Below are 25,826 nucleotides of genomic sequence, written 5' to 3' on the forward strand. Positions count from 1 at the left end.
CATTACTTTTTCCTGATGGCACCATGTTAATTGTGTTTTACGTTAAAGCCTTTGTGACTCCTGCTTTTATTAGATGATGGCTGAAAATACTCGTTTCTCATTAAACTGTCCCCAGGGTCCAGCTGAGGATAGTGATTCCAGACTTCAGTATTGAACCTACAACCCCATACGCTGAGTAAGAAGATTCTTGTTTCAAGTGTCATACGGTATACTGGTTCATGGTACAGCTTTATTACACAATAAGATGCTGTTGTAGCTGTTGTAGTTGTATCTGGATGGCTCTGATCCTCCAACTGGGATTTATGTTGTCTGTTATTCAGTCAAATAATCTAAACTCAGAGTGACTCTGTAGATTTGTTCTGTCTATGACCACATAGCTGTCTAATTAAGACATTTAAATTTATATTTCCATAGCTATATCTATGCATATTTCTGTCTTGCTTTCTGCTGTAGCTCCACCCATTGGAAGAATAAAGTATTGCAGTTAATTTCCACATAGAGGATCTTTGACTGTATTTCATAGGATACTCAAACTGAGTTTGGCAAGACTACTTTTTAATTTTCCGCTCCACATTCCTGGAACAAAGCACCTTAAAATGTGTCTTTCCTCAATCTATCAGTCAATTTAAGGCCTTGATTAGTCACTTATTATGCGATTGTGTCTGCTTTATTTGATTGTTTACAAATTTGATCTGTTGTAATTTCAGTGTTATGTTAGGGTTTATTTGGGGAAATGTATGTTGTGCCCGGAGCCCATTAAAAGGAGTGGTCTCCTCAATGGGCCCTGAGTTTTCAATAAACTTTTTGAAATTAAATTTCAAAGTCTTTTGGTTCTGAAGAAAAGTAGAAGCCGCTTTGCCAGACCTTCCTCCACAGCGCTGTGAATGAAAGTCTTTTTGGTGTTTTTATTATGACAATCAATTGTTTATTCTAAAAATGCCAACCAATAAAATCATCAGCTTCTTACATGTGAAGGTAACACTTTATTTAAATAGTCAATCTGTAGATGCTCTACAAACTATCAACAGATTATCAGCACATTTCTCAACTGAATGTCTGCAGACTTTCAACAATTAATCTGTAGATGATCTACAAACTATCAACAAAATATCTTACTTCCATAACCGAATGTCTGTAGATATATATATATGTGTATATGTATGTGTATGTGTATATGTATATATATATATATATATATATATATATATATATATATATATATATATATATAAATAACAACTTTGCTACAACTTATTTGTAGCTTGTCCATAGCGCCTCTAAAATATTCTTAACCATTTACATCTACCGCAAATCTCTAAGTCTATTAGCAGCATCACTAAGGCATCAGTAACACTTTTACAACACATGTGATGTCATCAAGTAACTATCTGTAGGTATGCTTTGTGACTATCCAAATAAAGTCAAACACAAGTGAAACTTAGTCGACTGTTTATGGCTTATTGATGAACATGTACAATGCGTTCTCAAACTCTAGAAATAATCTATAGATATGCCTTATGTCTATCCAAATTGAGTGAAATTTGTTTGACTGGTTATGGCTTATCTACTTCACATTAACAAAACATCTACTGATAAACATGTTCAGTATATTCATAAACTCTAGAAATAATCCATAGATGTGCCTTATGACTATACAAATAAATTGAAATGTAGTTGACTTGTTATGGCTTATCTACATCACACTAACAAAATGTCTACTTATCAAAAAGTTCAGTGCATTCACAACCTAGTAACAATCTATATGCCTATGACTATCAAAATAAAAAATAAACACAAGGGAAACTTTGTGGACTGTTTATGTTTACTTCACATTTACATAATATGTGCTGATCAACATGTTCAGTACATTCACAAAGAACAAAAATCACAGCATTGTATTGCCTGGTATATTGCCTGGTCTACCAAAATGTGCACATCTTATACAAAAACAGAGCCTCTAATACAAACAACGACGAAATCTGCTGCAACATTGACTGAACATAATTTATGAAATTACAGAGCCTAAGGTTGATCATTATGTTGAATGGTGGTTTCTGAAATTCCAGCATACCATGCAACACAAGTGTATATGTGTTCACCTCTACAAGTCACATTGGGAGGTTAGAAGAGGTTAGTAAAAGAGGAGGAGAGTATAAACTTTACAATGGCTAATATCTAAAATGTGTCTCCATTCATGAATATCTTATGTCCTTAAAAAGTCTACCAAGGATTCCATGTTTGTCTTTTGCCCAACCAGTGGGTCCATTCTATGAAGCAGAGCTGACTTTCAGAGACTTTTCTGTTTGGTTTCCACGCAACCGCCATACTTCCTTCTTGTAGGTCTGCCATGCCCCTCTCAATGTTCTGTGTGTGTAGACCTGTAGCTGGGTCTACGTCATTTTGACTGTGGTTGACCTTCACATGTCTGTAGCCTTCCTGTGAAAGACTTGAATAATCTCTCCACTCATCACTTACTACCGTACTCTGAGGTTTTTATGTGCTTCTTGATAATAGAAACCAAGGTAGCCTTGTTCCTCCTCTTCACTAGACGAAGGACGGGTCGTCTGGAGTTGCCCCGTATCGCCAACATCCCAAATACCCACTTCTTTATCCTCCATGTGTTACCAAAGCATCCTCTGGCATACTGAAATAAATTAATGTTTAAATATAATGAGTGGACAAGGAATCTCCCAACACTTTGAAGAGACTTGTCAGTTAAAACAATAAAAATAATTTTGTAGTACAAGATATTGAGCTGGTTTGCAAGATCAATTTGAATAGAATTGAATGAACCATGTTGTTCGTACAGATTTGTAGATAATGTCGTCTTTTTTTTTTGCGTGCAAATTTAGTGTTTATATTGCATATTTTGACTTGAAAGCTATAGAATAACTTAGCAACAGAATACATACCTTTCTTTTTTGACATAATTTACTTTCATCAATGTGGATAAGGATATCAACTCCACCTATTCTCTGCCCTTTTGCTTCCGATGCTTTCTCATGCTTTTAAGACAGATGTGCTGAAGTTTCTTTGCCATCCTTGAGAGTGTGGCGCTACTCTTAGAAATCCCATCTTGCAACATGTCCACTTGCCGCATACACAAACCTTGTGAAAATCTGGAAACATAATGTTAGACGTTTGATTCATTATTGTGAAGAATGTTTATACATTTTTAAAACACATTGCATGTTTTACAGGTAATTTAGCATTATGTGACTAATTCTCAGTGGACATTATCCAGTTTGTGTGAGATCTTGTATAGTTTCAGTAAAGAAATTGAGAAAGGAAATGTACACCTTTATTTATCCACTCAAAACAGGTCTGTATATTTGTTAAATTCACAGTTTTCGACTATGCTTTCAATCATCTATAGTTAAAAGCACAACCAAATTCCAGCAAGTCAATACCCTAAAATAGATAAGAAATATAGCTGCACCATGACAAATACAACACTGCAACACTCTCAATTTATTTGTATAGTCATAAGGCACATCTATGGATTATTTCTAGAGTTTATGAATATACTGAACATGTTTATCAGTAGATGTTTTGTTAATGTGAAGTAGATAAGCCATAACCAGTCAAATAAATTTCACTTTTATTTGGATAGACATAAGGCATATCTATAGATTATTTCTAGAGTTTGTGAACTCATTGTACATGTTCATCAATAAGCCATAAACAGTAGGGGTGGGAATCACCAGAGGCCTCACGACACGATATCATCCCGATACTTATGTCCCGACACGATATTATTGCGATTTTTAAAGATATTGCAATATTCTGCGATATATTGCAATATTTTTACCTTTTTACAACTTCAGATTTTTCCCAATTTCAAATGATGTCCCGAAGGACAATTTTGTCAACATCTGTTGTATCTAAAAATATACATTTCTCTGTTTGTTCATCACACTTCAGTTTTATTGGTGCAAAATGTGATTGTCAAGCAGACAAACTGACCAACACATATATCATAAAAGATCCATACTTGGCATCTGTGATTTGATACAGTATTGCCATTTAAAAATATCGCGATACTATGCTGTATCATTTTTTTCCCCACCCCTAATAAACAGTCGACTAAGTTTCACTTGTGTTTGACTTTATTTGGATAGTCACAAAGCATACCTACAGATAGTTACTTGATGACATCACATGTGTTGTAAAAAGTGTTACTGATGCCTTAGTGATGCTGCTAATAGACTTAGAGATTTGGCGGTAGATGTAAATGGTTAAGAATATTTTAGAGACGTTTATGGACAAGCTACAAATAAGTTGTAGCAAAGTTGTTGAGTTTCTATATATATATATATATATATATATATATATATATATATATATATATATATATATTTGTGTGTGTGTGTGTTACTGATACACTACAAATGTGCTTTTTCAAGCATTTTTTATATCTGTAGATATATAGATTATCACAATAAAAAGTGTTGAAAGTTTGTAGATCATCTACAGATTAATTGTTGAAAGTCTGAAGACATTCAGTTGAGAAATGCACTGATAATCTGTTGATAGTTTGTAGAGCATCTACAGATTGACTATCTAAATAAAGTGTTACCCATGTGAATATGTATTGGTTTCTCGTAGCAATGAGCTAGTTAATTTCATTGTCGTTTTAATATGTCGATGTCTAGATGAATGGATGAGTTGTTTGGTCTCTAAAATGTCAGAAAATGGTGAAAAATGTGGATCAGTGTTTCCCAAAAAGCCCAAGATGATGTCCTCAAATGTCTTGTTTTGACCAAAACACAAAGATCTTCAGTTTACTGTCCCAGAGGAGAGAAGAAACTGAAAAACTACCTGTTTTTACATAAAAAAATCACTTTAACCGATTATCAAAAGAGTTACCGATTAATGTAATAGTTGATAACTAATCGATTAACCTTTGCAGCCCCAGTAGCTAAAAAGTATGATGGAGGAAGCGACAAAAATAAATATATGTCCAGAATAAAGGGAGAATATAAAGGTTTTAAAACCAGACTTAACATGATTTAATTCAATGTTTACCTGCTATACAGCCAAACTGAAGGTGGAGTAAAGACTGTCAACATACTAAGATATTATATACGAACTGCCAACAATAGACACACACACACACACACGCGTGATGTCTTTAGGCTTGCCTTAGAAATCGTCCTGTATTTCAAAATAAAATAGTGCGTCCCATTCCTGTAGAAGCCATAAGTCCGTATGAAATCAACCTTGTTTTAAGAAACATATTGTTGCCGTCCTTTATATTTCTGCATGAAAGGTGGCAACTCTAAATGTCCTGTGCGTTATGGTTTTGTATTTTATTCTGTTTCCTGTTTTATTGTGGTAGTCCGTGTTTCTGTCATCCCTTGTCTTGCTTTACTCTTGTCTTCTGGTTTTCCTGCCTTTGTGATTGTCTGATGTCTCTCACATATTTAATCTGTGACCTGGTGGAGCTGAAGACTATGTGGAAGGAGGCTAGCAGTGAGTACCTGAAGGAGATCATTTAGTTGGAAGCTCGTGAGAAGGTGTCAAAGAAACCTTGGTTAAAGGACTCTGTTCCCCACTGGGCTCTACGCTTCATTTCCACTCCAACTCCTCCAACTGGTAATTGGTTGAGTTCATGTAAAGCCTGTTAGCTCCACCAATGCTCCTCTTCAGATCCCTGGCCTACCTCAGTGCCAGTTAGCACCCACCAACCTGCCTGTTGCTCGGCCTGCTAGCATTTTGGCTACAGGTTCTTTGTTAAATCACCCAGCCTGCCCTTTGCCTACTTCTCCAAGTCGTGGTCGTTTCTCAACGTGGAGGAGAGCCAGAGACTTTTTTTGACTGTATTCCAATATGTTGCTATGTGTGCTAGATGGACTGAGGAGGCCAAAGCAGCCAGGCTTCAAGCTAGAAGACAAAGGTCCAGTACGCTCTCTAGCAGCTCCCTGAACTCCTGTCTGTCGGCTCAACTCCTTTACGTGTTCTCATGGGCACCCTCAACAACAAGCAGTCCTTTGAGGGGACCCACCTGGCTATATTCCCTGGGCCTCGTGGAGGCCCTAGACGGAGTAAGGGTCAACATGGCTCCCGACGCCATGCTCAGCGTCAACCCTCTTCAGCCCCTGAGTCCTCGCTGTTCTGCGGTACTGAGCCCGTGCTGACAGCCTTCCAGAACTTCAGCTGACATGCAGCCATCCAGAGTCTCAGCAGACCCGCCTTTGAGAGCTTCAGCTGATGACCAGTCCTCCAGTGCCCTCGGTGTTGTGCAGCGGACCAGAGCCCTCGAGTTGTGCAGCGGACCAGAGCCCTCGGTGTTGTGCAGTGCCGCGGACCAGAGCCCTCGGTGTTGTGCAGCGGACCAGAGCCCTCGGTGTTGTGCCGCGGACCAGAGCCCCGGTGTTGTGCAGCGGACCAGAGCCCTCGGTGTTGTGCCGCGGACCAGAGCCCCTCGGTGTTGTGCCGCGGACCAGAGCCCTCGGTGTTGTGCAGCGGACCAGAGCCCCTCGGTGTTGTGCAGCGGACCAGAGCCCTCGGTGTTGTGCAGCGGACCAGAGCCCTCAATTGTTGTGCCGCGGACCAGAGCCCTCGGTGTTGTGCCGCGGACCAGAGCCCTCGGTGTTGTGCAACGGACCAGAGCCCTCGGTGTTGTGCAGCGGACCAGAGCCTCGTTGTTGTGCAGCGGACCAGAGCCCTCGGTGTTGTGCAGCGGACCAGAGCCCTCGGTGTTGTGCAGCGGACCAGAGCCCTCGGTGTTGTGCAGCGGACCAGAGCCCTCGGTGTTTTCCGAGAGACTCCTGCTCCCGTGTCCTGTCGGTGGCTCCGCTGACTCCTGATCCTGTTGCCTTGTTGCCTGATCCTGGCTCAGCTGACCCTTGGCCTGGCTCCTGCATAGTGGACCCGTCCCTTGGCTCCAGCCCAGCTACCCCTTAAGCCTGCCAGGCCTCCAGGGGTTTCCCGCCCGCAGTCGTCTAGAGGTGTCACCACATGAGTGGTTCGGCCTTCGCCTCTGCCCACAAACCCGGGTCTCAGAGTCTCAATGTCCTTAGTTCCCGATCCCCGAGTTCCTTTGTCCTCTGTTCTCGAGCCCTGCTGTCGACTGTTCCGGCGTACCTATTTTGGTTCTCCTTTTGCCCTCTTTAGGTTTTTCTTTTGACTTTTTTTTTTGTTGTATTTTGTTCTGTTTCCTGTTTTATTGTGGTAGTCTGTTTTTCTGTCTTCCCTTGTCTTGTTTTACTTCTGTCTTCTGGTTTTCCTGCCTTTGTGATGGTCTGATGTGTTTCCCAGCCCTTGTGTGACCTGCCCCTCGTTAACCCTTGTTTACTTTTGTGTATTTAGTCTCCGTTTCCTTTTTCTGTTGTCAGATCATTGTCTTCTGTTTGAATTGTGTGTGTCTGAGACTTCCCGAGTCGTCTCTGTGTTGGTTGCTGTGTTACCTGTTTTGACTTTGTCTTCATTCGGGATTACATTTTGCCTGCTGTATCCAGGACTTCTTTTTTTTGTATTTTTGTGTTTGAAATTAAATCCTCAAACAATCCATTGTTTTCCGTCTCTGCATTTGGGTCCGCATTCTCTGAATCTGTAACAAGGGAGGAACGCTGATAGTCCATTTTGTACAGACTCCATTTTAAACCCCGACAGAGCAGGAGGAAAACAGGAAGTCTGAGGCGGGGTGAGTTTCCTTTACTTCTTGATTTAATCTGCTGATTTATCCCCAATGTTTTACATGGTTTACCTTCCAGATTTGGTAAAATGAGTGATTTGGAGGAAGAGTAGGACTCTCTGTCCATGAAGAGTGACTTTTCCAAAGAGGAACCTCCTTTCTTCAGTAACAAACCAGGACCCTCAGACACAAAGTAAGAGTCTGTTTCTGTTGTAAACTCATCCGTAGAAGATTGTGTTATGTGTTATCTGATAATCTGCACTACAACTCTGTTCTTTTATAATAAAATGTGTTTATTTTATTCAGTCACTTTTAGTTAGACCCAGCAGCAGTGGGTCGGCTTGCTCTCTGCCGACACATAAAAACTGGCTGCCACTTTGACCATTCTAACACTTCAAATTAAATAGTATTTTGTTTGCCTTTGATGAGAGAGATGAAAAAACCTTGCAAAGTCTGAGTTGCCTTCTCTAAATTGCTCTCTGAATAAAATGAATAACGGTAATCAAGCCAATTAATGACAGTAACAAGAAACATTAAATGTAAGTGAGCCATCAGTGCAGTGTGTGGGTATCTTGACAATAGTTTGAACAGTCATGGCCAGTGTTGGTCATCTTACTTTAAAAAAGTAATTAGTTACAGTTACAAATTACTTCTCCCAAAAAGTAATTGAGTTAGTAACTCAGTTACCACATTGTAAAAGTAATTAGTTACTCAGCAAAGTAACTGACGTCATTTTGTTCTATAACGCTATTACGTTCTATAACATCTTTAACGTCAAAGCTTTATAAGATTGGAGTTGCTTGAGGCAGACGTGGACAAAGTCTTTTTTTCCTGGGCATAGCGTGCATGTTACATAAACATTCTTCTCTTCTCAGCGTTGCAACGATGGGAAAAGTAATTAATTAGATTACTCAGTTACTGAAAAAATAACGCCGTTAGTAACGCCGTTATACTTAAACGCCGTTACTCCCAACACTGGTCATGGCACACACATTACATTGTCTGGAACTTCAAGGAACCACCTCTTCTTTCATACTATTTTGCAGTATTTTGCAATATTTGCGTTTACAGATTGCACTGCTTTGAATATGTAACCAATTGCTTTAGTATATTTGTTTTTGAAGTCTGTAGGGCTTCTTGCATTATAATTCTTGATCGCTTTGGCAGAATACATTCTTAAAGTGTGCTGACAACTTAATCTACTGCGTTCAATTAAGTAGAATAGTTTGTTCAAAGTGTTAAATATATTTTATATATGTTTTGGTTTTAATCTTATATTTTAATGTGTGGATACGTGCATTTTGTACTTAAAAGCCTACTATGGTTTTAAGAAACATTGTGTTGTGAAAAACTGTGAAATCTAGCTGACAAGAAACATTTTCCGTATGAACATGAGACAGAGATTTTGCAGCTCAAAGCAGACGTGCCGATGGTATCACAGCTCTCTCCTCTGAGACAGATCGTGTTTACTTTCAGGTGAAAGTGAAAGTTGCAGTTGTATAAATTGCTCTTGATAATCCCTCAGCTCACATTCTGCCTTTGCCTTACTTCCAGTACAACAGTAGCTATGAGTTTTTTCCCCTAAAGTTTGTTCTCTTATTTTTAAATGATAAATTGTGTTTTCTGTATTGATGATTTTAACGTTGTTTACAGGAAAAACCCTTTAAGGTAAACCCTGTTTTATTGGGGAACTCTATAGGTTGTATAGTTATTATAGTTTTATATTTCATAGTTCATTATATTGTGTTTGGTTGAGTTTCATTCATGAAATACTTTACAATTCATAAACCCACTTTGCTATGTTCACACTTGGTATTGTTGCGTTTGTAGGATTTTGAGAAAGAACAGGCTTTGTCCAATGACGATTTAACTAACTAACTGTGAACATAGCCTTAAGGATTTAAAATTTTTACAGACGGAATCAGTGATTTTACAAAGGTGGATGTATATTTTAAATGTTTTAATTTGTGCTAATAGTTCAAAAGAATCGTCAACTGTTTTAATTATTTGGTTTTCTTCAAATCTGCTCCGTCCAATCAACTTCAACACATTTTCAATAAATTTTTCCAAAAAACAAAACTCTTTTTACTTAGTTGATTCAATATTAAGAAGTGTGAAACTGACAGCTTAATCTATTGAGTTCTATTAAGCAGAATAATTCCATACAAGTATTATATATATGTTATATATGTTTTCATGAATTTCAATAAAAACCTGGAAACATTGGGGTGTTCTAAAACTTTGACCGGTACTGTATAATATATCTTATATTTTATTGTGTGGATATTTGCATGGTGTACTTAAAAGCTTACTATGGTTTTAAAGAAACGTGTTGTGAAAAATGGTGAAATCATTGTGAGGGTGTTCTGCAGACGGGATGTTGTGGTCTGTGAATCTAGCTGACAAGAAACATTTGCTTGTATGAACTTGTGACAGAAAAGAGGAAAGATGGGTTTTTTCCAGCTCAAAGCAGACATGCCGATTGGTATCACAGCTCTCTCCTCCAATCACACTGAGACAGATCTTACTTGCAGGTGAAAGTGAAAGTGGCAGCTGTATGTAAATTGGTCTTAATAATCCCTCAACGCACATTCTGCCTTTGACTCAGTAGGTATGACTTTTTCCTAAAGTTTGTTCTCTTATTTTTAAATGGTAGATTGTGTTTTGTGTATTGAAGATTTTATGTTGTTTACAGAATAGTATTAGGAAAATATAATTTTGTCTGTTATAAATTCAATTTCTACTTATGTTTGGTTTAATTTTAGATAAACCCTGCATGTTTTTAGGGGTACTCTATCGTTCTATAGTTATTAGGGGTCCAAGCCCGAGTCTGGAACCTGTGGAACCCTATTTATTATTGTTTTTCCAAGGATTTTCCATTATTATTCTTCTCAGCAGAAAACTCCTGCTAAACCGTTACATGTTGGGGGAGGGGGAGGCCACTTTCAGGACCGGTCCAAAATGGCGCAAGGACCCACGTCCATTTCTGTCTAGACTTTTATGCATGAAAAATCGCGATTTATCCAAAACCTACTTTTTGATCTCCTCCTAGACCGTGTGACTGATTGGCATGAAACTTGGCAGGTAGCATCTCCAGATTGACCTGACAAGATCCTATTAAAAGAATTTTTATAGGATAAAAATTGTGCATATTACGCACCAACAAATTTGTGAAGCTTACTATGAAAACACCAACTTTGCCATATCTCGGCCAAAATAAATGCTATCAACACCAAACTTGAGACTCTTATTCGTGATGACCCTCTGGAGTCAAAAATTACACATGTGGACCACTAGGTGGCGCTATAATGTTTTTTGCGTTTAACTCACATTACACATCGCACATTAGAAAACCTTACATCCATGTGTTCCTTGAATCAAGCTGAATCACATGATATAGGCCACGCACATTTCTGCTTACGTTTTTCACAATGCACAAAATTCAATTCAATTCAATCAGAGTTATCTCAAGACACTTTACAGATAGAGTAGGGTCTAGACCACACTCTATAATTTACAAAGCCCCAACAATTACAGTAATTCCCTCAAGAGCAAGCATTAGCAGTGGCTATTGCGACAGTGGCGAGGAGAAACTCCCTTTCAGGAAGAAACCTAAACCAAGATGTTTATTCACCTTAACAATTTGTTCAAATTTTAGCTCATTTATTTAATTTACTCCACAGCCATGGGAGGACGCTCCAGCTCTTCTGCCCCTCCGCCTTCTCCTCGTAAGATCATTTTTGAAAATGACTTCTCATTCATACAAAGTTAGGATTTTGTTTTATATTAACATGTATTGTACTCTTTTTTTTTTTTTTTTAAGTTTTCAGTAAACCTTGGAGGACAATAAACTGGGAGTAAGTATGCATCTAAAAGTGAATTTTGTCACTGATTTGTTCTTTCAAATTACTAATGCATGCTTGATTAATACTTATTAATTCTCTATAATTTCTCATTTTTGTGCAATTACTTATCTGTGCTCTTTACTAAGCAATTCATGCTCCTGAGTTAAATAATTTCCATTGCCCTGTTGACCACTAGCAAACCTACTGAGAGTTGTATCCAGTTTTATATAACCCTGCTCTGCCAGAGTGTAAACTGCTCCATAAAAAGGCAAAGCACGGTCTACTGTTAGACAGGAGACAGTAGTACAAAAATATCAGAGGGAATGAATTATTTGTGGTTGCTTCCAGTGTTGGGAGTAATGCGTTTCAAATGTAACGCAATCACAGTAATGTATTTCTTTTGCTGTAACCCAACAATATAACGCATTACTAATTACATTTTGGTAATATTATACGCGAGTTACAACGCATTTTAACGCAACATTTAGTGGTGTTTTTTCACCAACAGCGCGAAACATTTCTTCACAGAAACAAAAAGCTGTGAGTATTATTTCCTGTTGTCGTATTCAATGGTTGAGATGACTGCAGAGACAGAGACATTTGCGAGATGGACATTATTTTCAGGAGTTATAACGCTGCGTTGAAGCGAGCTGTCCCGTCACTGTTCCCGTGGTCAGAACCAGAACCAGAGACGGTATGGACAACATCCGCGTCCCAACAGGTAACGGTACATCAGCGTGGACAGCAGTGTGTCCGAGCTGCTGGCAGATAGAAACATGTCGGGAATTAATGTTTAGTCTTGCTACACATAAATATCATTGCATTTTATCAGCCGTGGAAAGTAACTATGCCGTTCTTCAATACAACTGTAAGGTACTTTTAATTGAGTATTTTCATTTTCAGTTTTACCATTGTTACAGCTTTAGTTACTTTGCATATTAATTTTAATTATAGAAAATATAAATAATCTATGATGTATTAAAGTGGATAAAGAGCAGACTTTATTGATACGGTGGTGAAATTCACGAGCTACCTGCCAAGTCAAACTTCCGCTATTATTTTGGTCTCTCGTCTCGCGCAATTTAAATCACCTAGCAGGGGCGATTCTAGGATCTGACCTTTGGGGGTGCTCAGCCCCTAATGAAAAGTTGATAGCAGTTAAGCTAGGGGGGTTTGGGGGCATGCTCCCGTAAGATTTTTTTTTTTTTTCTTAAATCATAAATCATTCTTGTGAGTTTTGGGGAAAGAAATAGACAGATTGAGATATGCAATTATGACAAACTATCAACAGATTCAAGGCATCTGCTGTGAAAAAAGATGGAAACTACAAAGCATGATTATTGCAGCACACATACCCAGGGGTGTTGGACTGGGGGGGGTGAGGTGACTGAGTGCCCAGGGCCCTCATGTGAGGAGGGCCCAAAAATATGCTAGAATTCATAGCTTTGGTTGCAGGGAGGGGCCCATAGAAAATGCCTTTCACAGGGCCCAGAATTTGGAGCTACACCCCTGCACATACCTTGAATGGTAAAATAAGCCTTAACATATTTTTAGACAAGATTATTCATGTTTTTTTCTGCTGTTGATTTTCAACTTTTTCATCTAATCTAATAATGCCTCTGAACCAGATGGGGAAAACCCAACATCTCTTTTTCTTAAGAGCCTAGTCCTCCATGAAATGCATATGTAAATATAATGTGAATGGAATGTTTTAAGTGTTTTTGCCCGTATAATATATGTCCACTTTCTCACCTGGTTCTTCCAGGTCCCTCTCTTTGTCCACTCTCTCTCCATCCTTCTCTCTCTCTCCCCATCTTCCTCTCTCCCTCTATCTCCTTCCCTCCGTCCTATCACTGACAATCACATACAAAACATTTTGTAATCAACTAGAAAATAATCTTCAAATAAAAGAGAAAATAAAACACAGTAGTCCTACCATATACATGTCTTATAGGCTACCTAGCCATTTTCTCACCTTGTTCATCTTGCTCTCTCTGCCCTTCTCCCTCTCTATTCTCCTCGCTCCTTTGTGCTGTCAACCAGAAGGCAAATGTAATCAACTAATCAACAGAGAATGCATTGTGTAGGCTACCAAAGTAGAGCTGATGAAGGTCCCGCTACTCCCGAAAACATGTCTTTTCGCTTTTTTCTTTTATTTGAGCCGCTTGAGTAACTTTTTTTCATTTTGGCGTTTAGACCATTGCCATAACAGAAAAGTTTAGACCGTTTAGACTCGTCTTTCTCCGTCTCCGTGTACTTCCCATTTCTCCTGTCACCGTTTGTTTATCTTTGGCGGCGCACTGTGGGACGGACTAGTCCATTTCATTGTGAAAGTAGGGGGGGCTGACCTCTCTCAGCAAGCAGGGCGCCTGCAGCTGCTGGGGGTGCTGATCTGCCAATTCCCCACACAGTGAAATGATAGAAAACAGAAAAACGCTTCGCAGCACAGAGGATTAATTATATATTTTTTTAAGTTAAGTGGCTGCCCGGTTCGCCCGTGCCAAAAACCGCCACTACTTTGAGCACTAAACGATCTCACATTATCACAATAAGGACTTTATTTTCAGGGGTGCTGAGATGATATTTAGGGGTGCTTCAGCACCCCTAAAAATAGCCTAGCGACGCCTATGGTACCACCTGTTCCTTGTTTGCTCCATACCTCATGTATTTAGCCTCTGTTTTTCCCTTTGTCTCTTGTCTAAGTCCTTCGACCCCTAACCCCCCCTCCCCCTATTTGTTAAGCAACCTTGGGTACCATGAATGGCGCTATATAAGTCCAAGTTATTATTATTATTATTATTATTATTATTATTATTAAGTTGTAATCACATATGTGGGTTCACAAAAGACACTAAGTATCCCTAGCTACAGACAAAAGAGTCAGAGTTCAGGTTAGCAAAGTCTCTGTCTAATTGTGAGCCCTGTTCTACATATCCCTCAAACGTTATTCTTTTCCTTAATAGGGTGTAGTTCTCCTGTCTCCGGGCAGATTCTTCTGTTGCCACATACACACACACACACACACACACACACACACACACACACACACACACACACACACAGACACAGGGTTTGAGTCCTCTGTCTGGTGCAACTTCCTCTTCTGGTCTGACAAACACATTAACATCTGTTTCCTGCTTTTCTGCTACTCTGTCTGGTGAACAACACTATATATGATATAAACTATAAGTGAACGGTTAAGCTAACTCTCTCTAATCATTGTACATGTGGTGCAAGTGTGCCCTGCCTGGAACTTGTAACAACTTCCTCTATGAGTGCACACAACTCTTGCAATGAGCACAAAAACTTACTACACTATTGTAGTAACACTACTTACTACAAATATTTCTACAATAATACTGACACTAATTTTCCAACATTATTTAAACTTTGTTTTATAGTTATTTTACTGTTAACATACAATGAAATTATGGTTTATGTTTACTAATTACTAGTAATGTTATAGCCTAATGTATGCCATTTTATCAATAGATTAGTGTAATATGAAATAATAAGTGTAAACACTTAGATAGTAAATACTTTGTTAATGGTTAATACTTGCTTTGTAAATCATCTATAAACATAACTTGGCTGGCTATTGTAAAGTTGCAACTAATGATTATAATAATAATAAGGTAATGATTAATAAATGGTTTATAAAGCATCAAGTAACATTCAATTGGCCCCATTACATTATAATTATTATTATATTTGGCAGTCTATAAAAGAAATAAATAGTTATATATTTTATTAATTGTACACTGATAATAACTATCCTAACAATGTTTAAAGATGCTTTACAAAACAATTCACCATTAACAAGATATTATAGATATATAACGCGTTGTTTTACAGTGTGTTTAGGGGACCGGCAGCTCGTGGATAGTGAGGAGATGTTTGCTGTATGTGAGGAAAGACTTTGTAGCCTAAAAACGCTTAGAGCACCTTTAATATAATATATAAAAATGTTATGATGTGAGCAAAACACGCTCTTAAATGATAAATTATAGCATAACTAATATTTACTAAACATTAATTATCATTTAGTTGTTAGTTAACAGTAAAATAACTATTAACTTAACTTTAATTAACTATCAATTTACCATTTATTAGCAATGGTTATTATGAAGTGTTACCAAATTCCATTAAATATGGGCCACTTAAGTGACATTCCCACACTGCTGCCCTAATTGCCGCAATGCCTGATTTGGTGTAAATGCAGCCTTACAGTAACCTACTGAGTACTTTACATTTGTTGTCTGTGTTAAGAAAATCTTATGTAATGTATGTTTCCTTTCCTGAGCAGATTCAAAGAGAGGGATCTGCAGTATGTGAAGAGCTATAAACCTCAGACTGACGGCCAGCAGCTCAGGATTCTTCTTCATGGTCCAGTTGGAGTTGGAAAGTCCAGTTTCATCAACTCTGTCCAAAGTGTCGTAAAAGGCAAAATGTCCAAAAATGCAGGGGTGGCTAACATCTCTGGCAGCACTCAAACCAGAAAGGTACAAAGAAAGTATAAAGCAAAAGTAAAATATACAGTTTAAGTATTGATGTGTCTCTAGTGCTTCTGTTGTGTTTAAAGTTAATGTAGTTTTGAACCACAGACTGTATAAGCCAGTATTGTTTATGGTTTGATGGCAATGCGCTAAGCTAAACACTAAAGAGGGAAAATTGCAGATTTTCAACCCTTCAGAAGCGAGTCATCCAGCGAAGATTTACCAACGGGTAAATCTGCATGTACGGCAGAACAGAAATCTGCAAACTTTCCCTTAAAACTACCAGCTAACGCTAAATAGATAGCTTGGTTGGCTAGACATTATTAGGCTGCCGCCTAGTGATGTTATGTTCTGTGTCAAAGCTTTGAAGCATGTGTCCTCGAAGTGCATATTGAGGCTTGTCTCGTTTTAGACAAATGACCTCATTGATGACATCTGAAGCCTTGCTGCCTGTCTGTACCACGTGACAGATTTATGAAGTGGTTCGAATCTACACGGTTTAATAACACATTCATGATCTACAGGAGCACATTCACCGCCCTCTGCCCGGTTAAACCATTGCCATGTACCAGTTTTAGAATAGCCTGAAAATATTGCCCCTGTTACTATTATTATTATGTTATGACTAAAGAATTGATTTACACACGTTTGATAGCCACATTCTTCTCAAAGAAATCCCTTAATTATACAGTTAAGTATTAAGATTTAAGTATTAAGATTATTATTATTATTATTATTATTATTATTATTGTTGTTGTTGTTATTATTATTACACTGTTGGGAAGTTTATTAAGGGTAATTAACAGTGTAGGAGGGAGGTTTTCAGCACTACTTCACCGTCCATTCTTGTCGTCTTCTATCCACAGGTTATCCACAAGCGGGTCCTAATCCAAAACAGTTTGGTACACAGGGGGGTAGTCAGCCAGTCCAGGTCACACCAGTTAGTCACACCGTTTAGTTCAGTATTAGTCTTACTATTTTTCACAACTCTGTCTCACTCAGTCTCTTCTCTCTCTCCTCCCCTGGTTCTCTTTGTCCCCAGTTAAACCACCTGCTTCCCTTTTCCCTCCAAACCTTATCACTCAATAAATCCCAGCCTGTCCTTTTTGGGGCAGAAAGTCCATATAAGGCTCGGGGTAGGAGGCAACGGGCCACAAGATACCTTCCTTCAATTACACAAATCGTGCCATATGGTTTCGGCAGCAACACTATGGGAACACTAATGGGATTGTGGAATCATACGTCCAATCATGGAATGTTTGTGCCCTACTAATCAGGTTAAATCCATAAGGGCGCAGGATTTCTTTCTTCAGCACCTCGTAATTTCTCGCCTGGTCAGCAATCAAATCCTGATATGTCCTCTGTGCAGAGCCTGACAGGAATGGGGCTAGCAGGCTGGCTGAGTTCAGCTCGCAGGAGAGCAGTCTGGTGACACTGTTCCTCCATCAACTCTTGATGCATAGCTTGCTGCGCTAGGTTCGACTCCACCAACTGTTTTACCAACGCTTCCATTGTCTTGTTTAGTTATTGAGTCTGGTCGGCTGTGCCCGCATTCTCCACCATACCTAATCACTCAATTAATCCCAGCCTGTCCTTGTTGGGGCAGGAAGTCCATATAAGGCTTGAGGGTGGAGCCAACGGTCTGCAACATACCTTCCTTCAAGTACCTCTTCCCTCAACTCTCCCTGCAATCTACCACAATATAAATAGATTAGGTGGAAATTGATTGTTTCTTCATCGTTTTAAGTCTTTACAGGTGCAAAATACTGTCAAAAACTGTCTCTGATAGTGTATCACAGATCACTAGATCATCTGTAATATACAGTATCAGCCTGTTTTACTCTCTTTGACCAACAGGTGGTGTTGTGAGCAAATGAAGCCTCAAGAAATGAACCCTTTTGTGAACCAATTTGCTGAAAAGCTTCAGTGCTTCATGAGGATTCATCACCCCATCACTACTGCCGCTCGCCACCTGCTGCTGATCTGAGCAGCAATGTCTTGTCTGGTTGTATCATGGCACAGTCACATCGCTGACGGATTCTGTGTCAAAAAACAATCAAGGGTAGAGTGGGGAGGGGCAGTTATAACCTAACATGTGCAGATGCATACCCGGATCTTACTCAGGTTAAGGTGTAAAAATGCAGGAATCCCTCGGTTACTGAAGTTGTTACCTAGGTCTTTTCACCGGGTCATGAGAACTCCGAGGTATGGTGGACGCATGGTGTTGAGAAACCGGGGTTTCTCTTGCCTTAACCCGAATATAATCGTTTTTTCTTTGTTCATTCTTTTTACAGTCTGTGCTTTGAACAGAAGCACCTGCAGCAACACAACAAGACAAGACAAACAGGACATGCTTAATAACTGCACTTTTCTCTATATGTGGTTTACAGTACAACACCTACATGATCCAAAAGGATGGACAGAATACCTTTTGCTCTTTCGTCCTCAATGACACCATGGGGCTGGAATGCAACACCAACAGACGCAGAAAAGTCTATGTCAAAGATATCAAACAGGCGATGAAGGGACGTGTGAGAGACGGTTACACGGTACTTTTAAAACAGCATTTTTTCAACAAACATTATTTAGGTGAAAGAATATTTAAATAACTACTGTTATCTGTTTAGAATTATATTAATCTTGGTAATTGTCATCCTTGATTTTACTTTGATTTCCAGTTCAATCCTGAATGTAAGATATCAAAGGAGGATCCAAAATACAACCCAGACCCAACTGCCAACGACAAAGTGCACGTTCTGGTTTGTGTCGTTGATGCCAGCACAGTATCTCAGATGAGTGATAAAGTTATAGAGACACTGCAGGACATCAGAGAGGAGGCCTCGGACCTGGGTGAGAGCAGAAATCATGATTATTATTTTCCCTTTGGGATTGATGTAGGCCACTCTGGTACAGGGAAGACATGAGAGAAGCTAATGGGTTCATGTTAAAGCTCTCTGTTCTCCTTGCAGGTATTCCTCAAGTGGCCATTCTCACCAAAATTGACTTAATCTGTCCGGAGATTAAAAAGGATATAAAGAATGTCTACAGGAGCAAGATACTAAAGAAAAAGGTATTATATTATTTCTCTTTTATTGTGTTTGAGAAGAAATGTAATTTATTACAGCCAAAATATTTTCAGTATTTTAGCACAAAGCTCTCATTTGTTCTGAGCTGTATTTTTTTCTGAGATGTGATTGTTTTAAACATAGATGGAGGAGTTCAGTGCAGCGGTGGGTTATCCCATGAACAGCATCTTCCCTGTGAAGAACTACCATGAAGAAACCAACTTCAACAGTGACATTGACTCACTGATCCTGAGCGTCGTGAGAGACATCATCTGAGTCATCAGTCTGAATGTTGAGAGATATTTGCATAAGAACGCTGTATTGCATTATGTCAAAATATCAATCTGTGACATTAATTCGTCAATCATTACTTTTTCCTGATGGCACCATGTTAATTGTGTTTTACGTTAAAGCCTTTGTGACTCCTGCTTTTATTAGATGATGGCTGAAAATACTCGTTTCTCATTAAACTGTCCCCAGGGTCCAGCTGAGGATAGTGATTCCAGACTTCAGTATTGAACCTACAACCCCATACGCTGAGTAAGAAGATTCTTGTTTCAAGAGTCATACAGTATACTGGTTCATGGTACAGCTGTTGTAGTTGTATCTGGACGGCTCTGAGCCTCCACCTGGGATTTATGTTGTCTGTTATTCAGTCAAATAATCTAAACTCAGAGTGACTGTAGATTTGTTCTATCTATGACCACATAACTGCAAATTAAGACATTTAAATGTATATTTCTATAGATATATCTATGCCTATTTCTGTCTTGCTTTCTGCTGCAGCTCCACCCTGTGGAAGAATATTGTATTACAGTTCATTTCCACATAGAGGATCTTTGACTGTATATCATAGGCTACTCAAACTGAGCTTGGCAAGACTACTTTTCATTTGCCTCTCCACATATCCGTCTTGGAACCAGCCCCTGCTGGCGTGCAGACTAGATTAGAACAAAGAATGTTTATTCATGTAGCTTGAAAAGAATTGACAACCACATGGTAGGATCTTGTTTGTGACTGAAGTAACCTCAAAACACATGGATTTGGGGGGGACGGCCCAATGGAGAGAGTTTTCATCCAAGGAACCGCCCCCAAAACTTCAAGAGAATATATTTGTGAAACTGAGAAATGTTTGGGACTGTAAAATGTGAATCCACAAGGGAGAAGCATCTTTTCAGTCCGCTGCAGGTAAAACTTGTTTTTGTCATGTAATTTTCTTATTAAATCTTTTGTTAATCTTCATTGGACCAGGCCTCTCTTTCAAACACAACACTTCCCTAGGCCTAATGTCAAACTAATATCTATTTGTGATTAGTGGAGGCAATTACTTAGGTCAACTGAACAATGGAAAGAACAAATTTTTGACCCACCGTGGTGTATGAAGAGGGAAAACTGTAGCGGAGAGAGCAATTTGTTTGGAAAAATGTCAGAGAATCATAATGCATCTTCACCCTCTGTCTTCCCCTAATGAATGGGTCAAACATGTCCATTTAATGATAATTATACCTCTCAAGTTTGTTCTGTAATTCAAAAACGTGGGTCCAAACAGCAAACATATTATCATCACAAAAAAGATAAAAGTCTGGAGAACACATTGATGTGGTTTTTGTTTGTGGTGTCAAATAGATGTGACACAGAGCAGGTAACAAGCAGGGAACTGTCTTCCTCCTTCCAGATATTTTTTTTCATTATTTCTATCGGCAGTTGGTATGAACAGAGCCAAAAGTTTAAGTCCGGTGGATTCCATAGTTACGTCTGCGGCCGGAACAAAATTTCCTACATTTTGACCAACAATGATGTATGAAGCGTGAAAACTGTAGGGGAGAGAGAATTTGTTTGGAAAAGTTTCAGAGGATCGTACTGCAGCTTCACCCTTTGTCATCCCCTCTGGCTCTCAACATTTCGGCCACATACACACACACTGGAAAATCTGAAACTGTCTGAAAACTGGACATATACATAAACTGTGATTTGGTAGAAACCATGTTTGATATCAAAATGCCCATTCAGTCCAATAAAGGCCAAAGTCTTGTCTTTGGTTTAAACTTTTAATTATATTTCTACATTAAAGTTTGGCGATACAGTATGGCTCCAAAGAGGGGTTGTTTTGAGCTATGTAAAACGATTTCCTGAAGATTTCCCATTAAAGTCTATGGGAAATTTTGCTGCGTTTTTTGTCAATTTTGTGAAAAACCGTGGCAAATCTCTTAGAAAAGTCATAGCACACCAATCCCGATCATTACACACATTTTAATGTATTTTGTGTGCATGTGTTGGCAACTCTCCGTGACTAGTAGCAGAACAAAAATGTGGCGGAATAATATTATACGGGGATATTAGTCATTCTGACGATTGCTGCTATTGCACATCGGGCACACTGAATAATTGTTTTGTCAATGTAAATCATGGGGCTAGGAAGCTGGGATTGGAACAGAGAGGTAACGTAGTGTAGAGCATACAAGATGGTTAGCTATGCCCTATTGGGTCCTGCTGGAATTTAATATTGATCTTGGTTTTCTTCAGGAAAAGCCGGAGGTGACTCCAAAAATAATGGAATATCTTAATTTAATCAGTGAGTGCACTTTGATTGTTTTTACAGATGCATCTAGAGATCAAGTTAGTGGGAGAGCTGGGTTTGCGGTGTATGTGGAGCAGTTTGGGTAAAAGATTTGCCGATGCATTTCTAATGGAAGCTCTGTTCTCACTGCTGATTTAATGGAAATATTATGGGCTCTATGGTGGATTGAGGAAGCCAGATTTAGAGAAGTCATCATCCGTTCAGATTCTGCAGCTGCTCTAGAAACTTTAAGGGTAGGAAAATCTAAAGCTCGTCCAGACATTCTAAATGACATTTTAGGTGTGTGTTTAGCAAGGATTAACAAAGCCAATTCATCGACTATAGACCTGTGGAAGCGCGCAGCAGCACGGGTATCAGTTCTGGTGACCTCGGCGTCACAAGAATTAGAGGAGAGTGACTAGGCAAAGTGTGATATTTTTAATTTTTTTATTATTGTTTGTTTTGTTTTCCTCAAGGCCGCAGAGGGTGGGGGGTGGGAGATGGTTTTGTTCTTGTTCAATTGTATTTGTCTGTTCAGTATGATAAAAATGTAAAAAACAATAAAATAATTGATCTAAAAAAATGCTCGGGTGAGGGGGAATGAGCAGATGGTCCTCATTGCAAAGGAGAGTCTAAGAAGAGTAGTAGATATCCATCTATCATTGGGCAGAGTGGAAATGAGAGAAAGAATTAAAGAGGGTGTAACAAAAGAATGGCAGAGGGGGTGGGAAAAATAAGTCAGGGGTAGACACTTTTTTATACAACCTAAAGTTATGAAAATATGCTTCTGTACATCTCTGTCTCGTAGAGTTAAACTGTGTAGATTGAGGTTGGGGCATTGTGGGTTAAATTATTATTTGTGCATTGTAGGAAAGAATGTTTCTGGCTCGTGTGAATGTGGGAGTCTCGAGTGAAGCATGTTTTGCTGGAATGTAAAAGATATAGTGTAGAAAAGAAGGGTATTGTTTGTAAAACTGACACGGCTTGGAGTTGAGGCTTTTTCTGTCAATTTCTGTTTGTTTGCACACAGTGAGGAACATTAACTGACATCCAAGACAGTTCTTCAATTCCTGCATGATACAGGACTGTATGTAATAATCTAGGTTAAACTTTTGATCTGTGGAGGGCAGTAATAGGCTTAGCAGCGTCTACACTGCCGGAATCTCACAAGAAGAAGAAGAACGACAGAGCAGGAGGATAACAGGAAGTCTCAGGCAGGGTGAGTGTTAACACTCAGCCTGAAAGCAAGAACTCTTCCCTTTGATTTAATCTGCTGATTTTATCAGATTTGTTAGATTGTTTACATTCCAGATTCGGTAAAATGAGTGATTTGGAAGAAGAGGAGGACTCTCTGTCCATGAAGAGTGACTTTTCCAAAGAGGAACCTCCATTCTTCAGTAAAAAAACAGGACCTTCAGACACAAAGTAAGAGTCTGTTTCTGTTGTAAACTCATCCGTGGAATAATCTGTTATTTAATTATGATAGTCACTACAACTCTGTTCTTGTATAATTTCATGAGGATTTTATTTTAGTCAGTCACTCGGGATGTCTAATCAAATGTTTTTGACCCCGATCAGAGCCCTTTACTGATTCGTTTACCTAAATGTTGACTAGAAATGTTTGTGACACACTGAAGTATCAGGTGTAGCTGCCAAATCTGCCACACCTTTTTTTCGCGAGACATAATCTGGTTCACGGTTTATTGCACAATAAAATCCTGTTTTAGCCTCCTCCACACACTGCACACACAGAACATGTATTCAAATATTTAAATAGAAGAGAATAAAACAAAACAGAAAAAAGTACATGAAAGTGACTCTAACTGACAGTAGACAGCAGTGGTCTTCACTATTTTTTTTTCATTAGAGCCACACTGAACAATAGGTGAGCCACTTTTACCACAATGTATGAAAAGTTACTTCCAGTCATAAATAGCATGTCTGCTTATCAATCTGCCATCGCTGAACATACAATATGCAATTTTTTTTTGCATAGCTGGAAAGACTGGACAAACTAGAGGGCAGAGCAAGTTAAAAATATATTTTCTAGTCTTTATTTCCATCTTGTAATGGCACTGTTTTGGGTATTTTTTAAAACATAAATTATTTTAAAAAGCAGACTTAGGGCCTTATCTAGTTTTTTTGCCTCATAAAAGGTGAAAAACAGGACTTGCTGTGTCTCTATGATCCCATCCTGTCCTATTCATGGTAGCCTACTACTGATAATTCTGCATAGGGATTCACATAGACAGTGAAAGTTGCAAAAAATAAAACATTTTGTTGTATAGTTCTTTAAAAATAAAAAGGAAACTTGTTTTGGGGCAAATAATAATTATTACTATCTATTAATTACTCTGGCTGAGATTTCCTAGGAACCTTACCAAAAAGGCTCAGCATGCTGCAAAGGTTGGTATAATATGAAAATGGCTGGTAAACTAGCAAAAGTGGATTTGGACACGCCCTAAATGCACCTGCACCAGTGGGCTTAGATCGTTAAAATAGGGCCCTTAGGGTTATGTTATAGCCCTGCTTGTTTTTAATGTTTTTATGAAATATCTGTATTGACTGCGTGATCATATCACTGTATTGTTTACTGCCATGCAAGCCACAAATTAAAGCTTGGGGAGCCGAGGAGGCTACTTAAGCTGTGCAATGAATAACACTGATCTAAAGAGAAATATTTACAAGAAAGATAATTCAGTTATGTCGAGTATTACATATATATAGTACTTGTGTACTAGAGTACTAATGATGTGTATGAAACATGTTGTTTCCACAGATGGAGAGCAGAGTCTCCAGTGTCCAGCTCTCTGTCCATGAAGAGTGACTTTTCCAAAGAGGAACCTCCATTCTTCAGTGATGAACCTGGACCAACAACCACAAAGTTAGAGTTTCTTTTGTAAACTGACCTGAAGAAGATTCAGTCATGTAGAGACTTATCTGACACCAGCTAGTAGAAGTTATGGTAACCCTTTACTTGAAGGTATCTACATAAGAGTGACATGACACTGTCATGACACAGGAACTCTAAGCCTTTTGTTAGGCTAAGGCAGGTGTGGATGAGACCTTTTATTTGCGTTCTTTTAACCCAAACCTAACCCTAACCATAAATTGTCATGTCAAAAACGTGACTTGTTTATAATATTTTATGACACGTGACAGTGTTATGTCACTCTTATGTAGATACCTTTAATTAAAGTGCAGTCTAAAGTGGTTTTAGAGGGCGCTATGCAAAAATTAAACAAAGTTGCTGGCTTGGCTCTTTAGTTTTATTTGAGAAAATGCATTGAACATGGGCGTGTTACAGCACTAAATCTAATCCTGTGTTCCATGTCCGTCGGAAGCCAGCGCTTGGGAATGATGTCACACCCAAGTTGAGTGCGTTTCATTAAAAAGTCGGAATTTTAGTGTAGTTTTGTTCTGTCCTGCTTAGCCATTGCTAGCAATACCAGTTGATAACAATACATTGGGCTGTTTTTGTGCAAACAGAGTAACAACGTCAAAGATAAAAGTTGGACAGGACTGTGTGTACAGCTGATTTAATGAGACACAAATAAGAGAAGTGCTAATAAACTTTATATTACTACAGCTTTTCACTACTGTTGATGCAACGGCCCAGCCATGTTGGATTTTGAGGTTGCCTACGCGGGGTACTGTGAGGTTATCTGACTTTTTCTGAGTCAGGAATAAAACCTCAGAGGGCGTTCCATTTAAAGTTTCTGACTTGGAATTGGAAATTCAACTTCCGAGTACAAATGGAATGCAAACCATATCGCTCATATTTGTTGTTTTTGGGACTCATTGGAAATCCACCTGCTTTGTTGTTTTAAAGGAGAAATGAAAGTTATAAAGTATTATCAAATCATGATTATGTTACTGCTACTTCTTCTAACTACTAATGATGTGTGTAATGGCCCTGACACACCAAGTTTATAACGTCACGTCGGACGGTGAGTGACTCAAGTCTGTTCCATGTGTTCCGATGCCGTCATCCGTCCGGAAGGAGCCATCGGCCTTCATTTTAGTCGACCTGACTTGCTGGGTGGGGAGGGCGGGCAGTCGGGACTCACTCCACCAATCAGATTGTTGGCGTCCTAACCCGGAAATAACGAGCGAATAAGTGCGAGCGCCTCTCAAAATCGGACAAAAATCTTTTTAAACTGTTGATCTGAAATGAAGACAGATTCAGCAACTGTATGGCCTATTTCCCACTTAAAATGTTTT

At 38.9% G+C, this 25,826-nt stretch overlaps 1 protein-coding gene across 4 annotated transcripts; it reads left to right on the forward strand.

Annotated features, from left to right (window-relative positions):
* The first annotated feature begins 7,069 nt into the window (after nucleotides 1–7,069).
* On the forward strand, nucleotides 7,070–19,925 carry LOC114572798 (interferon-induced protein 44). Of its 4 annotated transcripts, none has more exons than XM_028604566.1 (9): nucleotides 7,070–7,648; nucleotides 7,719–7,832; nucleotides 11,323–11,367; nucleotides 11,463–11,496; nucleotides 15,791–15,986; nucleotides 18,371–18,529; nucleotides 18,659–18,830; nucleotides 18,950–19,050; nucleotides 19,190–19,925. In XM_028604566.1, exons 3-9 carry the CDS (start codon nucleotides 11,325–11,327, stop codon nucleotides 19,319–19,321), a joined length of 837 nt encoding a protein of 278 aa, XP_028460367.1. In that variant the 5' UTR covers nucleotides 7,070–7,648; nucleotides 7,719–7,832; nucleotides 11,323–11,324; the 3' UTR covers nucleotides 19,322–19,925. The 4 variants fall into 4 exon arrangements, with proteins under 4 accessions (XP_028460367.1, XP_028460368.1, XP_028460366.1 ...); XM_028604567.1 differs by lacking the exon at nucleotides 7,070–7,648 and having other exon boundaries at nucleotides 7,656–7,832; nucleotides 19,190–19,336; nucleotides 19,526–19,925; XM_028604565.1 differs by lacking the exon at nucleotides 7,070–7,648 and having other exon boundaries at nucleotides 7,656–7,832.
* Nucleotides 19,926–25,826: the final 5,901 nt, after the last annotated feature.

This window comes from Perca flavescens, chromosome 18 (genome assembly GCF_004354835.1).
Source record: "Perca flavescens isolate YP-PL-M2 chromosome 18, PFLA_1.0, whole genome shotgun sequence".
NCBI classification, from domain to species: domain Eukaryota; kingdom Metazoa; phylum Chordata; class Actinopteri; order Perciformes; family Percidae; genus Perca; species Perca flavescens.

Excerpts from the sequence above, each read along its gene's own strand:
- LOC114572798 (XM_028604566.1), top strand. The coding sequence starts at position 11,325 with ATGGGAGGACGCTCCAGCTCTTCTGCCCCTCCGCCTTCTCCTC. Across the intron at positions 18,831-18,949 it reads AGAGGAGGCCTCGGACCTGG|GTATTCCTCAAGTGGCCATT; the intron begins GTGAGAGCAGAA and ends TTCTCCTTGCAG. Across the intron at positions 19,051-19,189 it reads GCAAGATACTAAAGAAAAAG|ATGGAGGAGTTCAGTGCAGC; the intron begins GTATTATATTAT and ends TTTTAAACATAG.